At 31.9% G+C, this 8,466-nt stretch overlaps 1 protein-coding gene across 1 annotated transcript in view; it reads right to left on the bottom strand.

Moving 5' to 3' along the window:
• Positions 1–8,466, bottom strand: part of LOC106469096 (Down syndrome cell adhesion molecule-like protein Dscam2) — a 122,626-nt gene that overhangs the window by 55,310 nt on the left and 58,850 nt on the right. Inside the window, exons 4-5 of the mRNA XM_022397510.1 lie at positions 4,307–4,600; positions 2,479–2,748 (exon numbers count right to left, since the gene is read on the bottom strand). Coding sequence (XP_022253218.1) covers positions 2,479–2,748; positions 4,307–4,600 — 564 coding nt within the window. The remainder of the gene's footprint in view (positions 1–2,478; positions 2,749–4,306; positions 4,601–8,466) is intronic.

Raw genomic sequence — 8,466 nt, forward strand, 5'->3', positions numbered from 1 at the left:
TTAAGTTTCTTAAATGGATTTTGATATTTATATTTGCCATAATTAAATACGTTAATATTTTGTTTTTATTATGAATTTATATTTTCTAGTACATATTAGTTTGTTTGTTTGTAGTAAAGCACTCTTGATTTCATGTTGCTTTAAGGACAAAAGTAATGTATCGTTTAGTTTATTCTATTGTATTTAGGATTCTCGTCGACCCATTACTATTTAAAAATTTAGTAATTCGATAAGATGAGATGCAATTTTTACATATTTACTTGACTTGTGTTAACTACCTTTAAAACGTAACTTGGTAATACTGTTTTACAATAAATAAGTTGTAGTAAGACTTCGGTAGAAGCAAGTAATGAAAGCAAGACAGATATTAGAAAAATATTCTTACATGTAAATGTGATGCTTCAGTGTAAAAAGATCAGATTTCTTTTATCATATTAGAATATTACGTTTGCGGAATGCAGAGATAAGTGAATGGCTTCTGTAAACGATTGTTTGATGACAATAACATATAACCTAACAGAGAAATCATTTTGGTAACTGCCTTAAATTCATTAGGCTCACTTTTTAACATAAGTAATACTTCAGAAGAAAATTTGTAGCAGAGGGCTGAAATACCTCTAAGGTACATTAAGTATGAGGATTTAAGTCATAATTGCTTATAAGTTTTTCATCTCAGTGGCTCAGCGGTGTGAAAAGTTATAACACTAAAAACCGGGTTTCAGTATACGAGATAGGCATAGCACAGGTAACCCATTGTGTATATTTGTGCTTAACATCAAACTTGGATTATTCTTACGAAAACCTGATGACCTTTTTTTTGGCAAAGAACATAAATTTCATTCAACATATCAAATTATGAGTAGAAGTAAAGGATAATGTAATAATATGTCAACCACATTAAGTCTGCTATAGCCAATGCCGAGGAGGTCTGAACTCAACATCAGGACTCATTAGACCAGCTGGAATATGACACGCTATCTATATAAGAGATACAATATACAACTTATTTTGTGTATAGTTAGGGACAGTGCATGAATTGCTGTCAAACTGTTTTGTAAGAATAATAGTTTTAATAACATACTTATCTAAGTAAAAGTGTAAAACTGCTACTAACTGACATCCCTAAAAGTCTGAATAAAAGAGCAACTTGTTCATGAAAACTAGCCAAATAAGCAGTAAAATATGTTAAAAATGCTATTTATAGGTATAAGTGTGGTACGTGTTATAACAGTATCAGTTTGAAAATAACAGAAAAATATGCTGATTACAACTAGTTTCAGTTCAATTTTGTTTTACATTTTTCGTGTTTCTTAGTTGGAATAACCTTTCTAACACACACGGCTGAGTTTACTAATTTCATTTTGTCAAAATTGTGTTAACTAGTCTTTATAAGTCATGTAGCTTCTATTCTCGAGTTCAAAAGTAGTTTCTGATTAGATACAGGAACTAGCAGAGAATAATATATGTATATATATATGTGTTACATATTTCCACCACTGACAAATAATTCTATAGGAATTTTGGTGATGATTAATAACAAAATAAGCTTCACACTAATGAAATTACTTAGTCTTTTTTCACAAAGTAATATGTATATATAAAATAAACCTGAAGAAGTTCCTTGGTTTCAGCTGATAATCAATATATATAAAAGCCAAGTGTCGGTCGGTCAGTCAGTCGGTCAAATTTCGTGAGTTACACAATTCCAATTCCACTTTTTTTCCTACAATACTTCCTCTTTTGATTTTCCATTTTGATTGAATTAATCGCTAACTTAGGCGTAAAACAGCTTCTAAATTTGGAACTTTTTCTGCTATATAAAAGCCTGTCAAGGAGAGAGATCCCAGGATCAGATCATGCATGGCATTATGTGTGTGACACCACATCATAATGACGTCAAGCTAGGTAGATCGAATAAGAAAGCCAGAACGACTCCTGTGAAAAATAAGTCAAACATTAGCGCAAATCTATGCTTGGGAATTATTACGAAAAAGCCTTTGTTAAAACAGACTGAATGTACCAATTATCTGTAGGGAAGAGGACGATCCTCAGAAGAAGAACGGTGTGTATGCAATCAAATGGTCATCGAATGTTTTAATCTTTTAACCAAAGGCACCAATATGTAGCATGTTTACACTCTTTGGGTAAAGATAGATATTGCTCATGATAGGCTTTGGTTTCCCGAAGCTAGAGGGTTCTTTATTTTTCTTATGTCTGCTTACTGGCAGCAGAGTTGCAAAGGCATATTGGATGGTTCAAGTTTGGTAGTTTTTGGTTTCCAGTCATTTTTGACGGGCTTTTATGCTAGTTCATAATAACACGTATCCTGTAGATGCAATGAACAGTCTAAGCTCATGAAAGAAACTCTTTACTTGAAATATTTTGTATGCGTCATCTAATTTATAATCATAGGACAAAACCCCACACTTTAAATAATGAAACAGTACGAAGAAAAGTCATTACATCTTATGTACCCACCTGAAATGATAAGTCTTGCGGCCCCTTGAACTGACTCTTCGTCGTTTTTTACATAACACTGGTACATACCACCGTCTTCCCGTCTTGACGGATGGATATATAAGCTCTCTGGACTCGGAAACATAATTCTTCCATCAGCTTTTAGAGGGCGCTTGTCTTTCCACCAGCTTACCGAGTGTATCGGGTATCCTTGTACAGAGCAGTTTATCACAGCTGGATTTCCTGAATTGACTTCTTGATACATAGGGTGGACAGCTACTTTGAGTTCCACTAGAGAATTAAGAATGATAATTTATTAAATACATGTTTTGGTATGCCGGACAACTTTTGTTTAATTAATGGATTTCGCGCAGGGCTGTCTGCGCTAGCCGTCCTTAATTTTGAAGTGACAGACTAGAGGATAGGCAACTAGTCAATAGCATCAACCACCAACTCCTGGGCTACTCTTCTTAGAACGAATAGTTGGATTTGACTGTCATTGAGCTAAGGGCCGCGATTTGGTTTAGTTAATCTTCACACAATAGAGGTGGGGAGAATCCCTTAATATTTACAGTTTTTACACATTCTTTTTCACTGTTTCCATAATTATTTAATCATATTAAAATATATTCAACGCAAAGAGATTCTGTTTTTAGATGCATGTATGTATTTATATATATGTATGTGTGTGTGTATAATCATATGATAAAACAACGAGATTAAGCAATTGGAACTATAGAAATAAGGCAAGGAGAGGGCTTCAGCCTACACCCAGTATTCATTAATTAGGAATAGCATCATCTTCAATCACTGGTGCTACCCTGTCTACATAGTCAATTATATAAGAAACGAGGGTATAAAATAAATAACAGAAAACGATTTCATACACCTGTGCACTATAAGTTAGTACTGATGAAGAGTGTAGGAAATCTATTTCCAATGATTATTAATTAACACCGAGAGAAAATATATAGATAAACAAGAAAAAAATAAATCAATATAGAAAGTGAGCTAAGGCGTACAGTCACAAAGAAGTAATTCCAGTAAGGGTAATGTGTTTTTTACTTTTCCAATTTTCAACGTAATAGAATTAAGGTCTTGTGTTTTGTTTCAAATATTTATCAAATGAAAATCATAGATATACATATAATCATGAATTTATTAATAATTATGTTTTTCTATGACCTACACTACATCAGTCCTATCCCTTCTACCTTTTAACATCTTTATTAATAATTATGTTTTTCTATGACCTACACTACATCAGTCCTATCCCTTCTACCTTTTAACATCTTTATTAATAATTATGTTTTTCTATGACCTACACTACATCAGTCCTATCCCTTCTACCTTTTAACATGGTATTCGTTTAATATTTCATTGTTTGCAAACAAATGATGTTTTTGAAATTATGAATGTTTGTTAAACCGAAGATAAAGGCACTAAGATTATAAAGAAACATATCAGAGTCTGAGAAAGTATACAAACATTTTAACAATAGTAGTATAATTGTTTGAAAAAAAAAGAACACACGTCCAAAGAAGCTGCCAATACTCAACTTAGAATACAGAGCAGCTAAGCTGCTACATGTTCTAATGAAATTTGTTCATGTTTTAATTTTGTTGTTCGTGGATATTAAAATATGCTATAATTCATCTAGAAAGACAAAATCTGAAAGCTTTATAGTTATATTTACATATTTTGTGTCGGATGATATTAAAAATAAATTTTAAAACTACGTATAATTAATTAACAACTTTAAAAGGTATTTCAAAATTTAATATTATTTAATCAATATATATGTTATTTGTTATGAATCTATACAGTATTGTGTTTATCTTCAACATACCTATAACATCCAGTTTAACTTCGCCTCTTTCTTGACCAACGTCATTACTAACCATACAAAAATAGGTACCAGCATCTCGAATGGTCACTCGTCGAATAATCAGTGTTCCATCAACTTGGACAATGCGTTTATCACTGTCAACAACAGTCATTCGACCATTGTTCGAAAAGTACCATGCATAACGAGGTGTAGGATAGCCTTGGGCCAGGCAAGGTAGATGGACAGTTGATTCCTCTCTTGTTTGAATATTTTTATGAAAGTGGACAAACCTTGGAGCCTGACTGGTATGAGGCTCTGTGGATGAGAATACAAAGGTGTTATATTATGTTGATATTGGATACTAGAGTATTTGTAACGGAAACTGCTTTGATTCAACAAAATTAAAATGTTATGATTTATATAACTCGCTAGAATGTAAAATCTGGAAGGCGATTTTTGAAAACTAAGCAGCTGATTTGGAAATCACGTGTAACCATATTTCATTTTTCACCTTGTATTTCTATATTATCCACGCTGAATATGTTTTTAGCCATACATGAAAGCCTCAATAAACACAACATACAAATAACCTGTGATCTTATTTTAAACTGTCAATCAATCACTGTTGAACAATTTATTGATCTAGAAGCAATCAGATAAACCAAGTTCTATTTAAGTCCTTCCTATAAAAAAATAAAACAAACAAACTACATTGACAAACAAATATATTTGTAGTAAATAGAAAACATTGCTATTAAACTGTAGAATCTTATTTTAAAAACTTTAGACAAACAACTAATTGTATAATTCAAATACAATAGAAAACCATTTCTTCAGGAGCACGAAAGCAGTAAATTGTCAGGCTCTTTGAGTCAGACAGGAAAATGGAAACTTTAGTTGCATTATAAACTGTTTTAATCACAATCTAAAGAACATCTTAGTGCAATATTCTCGTTCCAGGTTTGAGTTAATACTACTTGACTTTATTGCAACTTTTATAGATGTTACCTTAATGAAAAATGTTAACAGCGTTTGATGCAGACAAGAGTGTGATACTTAAAGTTTTTTGTTGTTGTTTTCGTTAAGGTAGCTGAGAGCAGCAGCGAAGCTAACGTCACCTGCAATGCAATTAAGAATTATTTGTTAACATTATGTGCAGCATGTATAACCATATTTCGCTGAAGTGGAATGAAACATCTCGAAGGATGTGACTTGTCTGCAGTGGCATTATACACACTACTCTTGTGTATCGCATGTTTGTTCAGTCACACGAAACAGACCTAAGATGCAAATAGAAGGTAAAATCAAAGCAATATATGCACACAGAAGAAGCAAGAAGAACAAAATAAGAAAAGGCCGTTATATTGAGGAAAAAAATACGTATATAATAAAACATTAAGTGTTAATGATCTGAAAACACATAACAATTGAACGTGAAAAATTAGTAACTATTTTCTGCTTAGTATGTATGTTGCCCATATTGACTGATAGAGAAGCTAGCTATCGTTTCAAAAATATATAAAAACTTTGCGTGACTGTGAAATTCAATGTTTTTATGGGTAATAAGTCTCTGTCTTCTTGTTCATTGGTTTGTCTTTATACAATGTTCACGAGAAAGGATGGAATCCGTCAAAATTGATGGTCAACAGCAAGGTCCAAATTTTCACCAGTTTCACCTGAGTAAAATATATTTAGGCATTAGAGCATGAGTAGCTAAATACTACATGGAAAAATACATGTTTTCCAGGATTACTTCGTTCTGCTTTACTCTATACACAATTGTACTGTGAGTTATTCAGGTTTTTAAAATTGTCTTTATTACATTAGGTATTTACCAAAGCAACAGACATCTTTTACGCAAGGTAAATGTAACCTACTGGTCAAGATGATGTCAATATCGTGGAGGAAATATTATTTGTTGATGAAAAATTATAAATATAATAATTTTAACTCATGAGCGATATGCAATGAAATAGTTTTAGAAATAATACAATTGCAGCTTTAGACAAAATAAAACTCGGTTCCACTTACGAACTGCAGAATAGTGACTAATTCGTGTGACTTTGTTTCTAATCATAGGTGAGGGTATGGATTTTCCAGCTTATGTTTACAATAGAAAATTTTAAATACTACAAGTATTGCTTATTCTGGATACAAAAAACAACATTTAGGTGTTTATAGCGACGATGTAAGGGTTCCTCAAAGTGTGTAACAATACATAGAAAATTCAAACACATTTGAACATGCAATCTTGCGTATATGTCTTTTATTACATACACGTTTATACATTGTGTAATTTCATATACAAATCTACGTGAATGTATAGGGATATTGTATACTTTTCAAAAGAATTTCATATTATGTTTATGGTAGTAATACATGTTATTTGCTGCAAGAAAACTTGGATCTTTGTTGCGCGTGCTAGGCACGAGAAAAGATGAATATTACCGTCACGTGTGCGGATCTGCACAGTGTTTTTGGATGAAAGTTGAACCATTCTTGCGTGTTTTACTAGTGTAAACACGTGTACGTGCAATGTAGAGTGCTTCTTGTTCCAGGAAACTCATCAATTTTACTAGACAAATCAGCGTTACTAAGGTCTTGTATTTTTACTGGGCGGAAAATATCGTGCATTGCGATCAAACTGGAGAATAATAGAGAGTTGTTTGGTGTATCTTCTCTTCAGCGTATGTGGTTTATACATAGATTTATATTTACATTAATCACATGTAAATCATTGTAGAGCGAAATAATAGCAGTAAGTATACACAGTTGTACAAATGGAAATATGTAAAAGTGCTACACGCAAACAAAGAGAATGACTGTTAATAAAGAAAAGTTTGTTTGTAAACCAGAATTATAGAAGTGATGTTAAACATTATTTTAACACATGTTTCTTAGATTGTTGAAGAAAATGTATCTGCATGATATTCATTGGTATACAAATCTATGTAGACTTATTTATATCTCATGTATTAACAGATATATGAGTAGATCTACTTTTTAGCCTGTCGTATGAAAGATAGACGTACTATATATATTTGATGACGAGGAACCCACTTTGAGACTAATAATGGCTGGAGACGGCTTGAATGGGTAATGAAGAAAAACTTTAATATAAGTTTAACATAACAGCAAATGTACAACGTTTCGACAAAGTTTTGTCATCATCAGGTACAAGTAATTTACACTGACACGGATATATATATACAGTATTGAAGTGTCTAACTGCTATCCACGGCATTATAAGTTGTAAATCACTCGGGGAACATGCAGCTCACGTTACGCTATCGAATTACATTACCCACGAGCTGCTCGCGTGCATGCTTTGTGAACAGTTTTAATTATATTATTATTACTTATTTTACCTGTTCTAGTCTTAAATAACTTAAAAAGATCTGTACTTTTAATTTTAGTTACTTTTATAATAATAAATAAAGAATAAATATGAAAAACAAGAAATAAAGTACCTACCTAATCTTTTTTTTCTTGCCCTCGATTGTCAAGGAGAGTCAATCCTGATTTTTGTTAGCAATTATGGTAAAGCACTTAACTTAGAAGAGGTATTTAGGCACCCCGGGGTGTTGGTTTAGAGTAGGGTTGTTTTGTTCATCTTAATTATACCTCTTCTAAGTTTCACAACAGTTCCGGTCATGTGACTTCTTTGTTGCTATCCACGGGTCAAAGGGCAATAAAACAATAAAATTTAATTATAAACAGATGTATAATGTTACTAAGTTGGAGCTACTTAGGATAAACAAATGTAGTTTCATGTTACAATTTGAAGCATTACTAGAACGAAAAGAAGATTAATATAGGTTTATTTTGATTTATTTTGGTGGTTACGAAGTCAGTCAAATTGACTGATCCCATTTTGAGAGTAGGGTAGAGAAAATAAAAACTATAAGGATTTAGTGAAAAAAACGTTTGAAATGTATTTAGGAGGTTTTAGGAATTACACAAAGGAAATTTTAACATGAAAATTACTTTGCACACGGACTATTCAAAACAAATACTCAGTATATTCATGGACAAAACTATTTTATTAAAAGTACTTCACTAAGAAATGACTTTTTGTATGTGAAAGACTTGTAATATTAACTGAAAGACTGCCTAATATCATGAAGACATACCCAATATATATATATATATATATATATATATATATATATATATATATA

This window comes from Limulus polyphemus, unplaced genomic scaffold, assembly GCF_000517525.1.
Source record: "Limulus polyphemus unplaced genomic scaffold, Limulus_polyphemus-2.1.2 Scaffold3299, whole genome shotgun sequence".
Classification (NCBI taxonomy): Eukaryota; Metazoa; Arthropoda; class Merostomata; order Xiphosura; family Limulidae; genus Limulus; species Limulus polyphemus.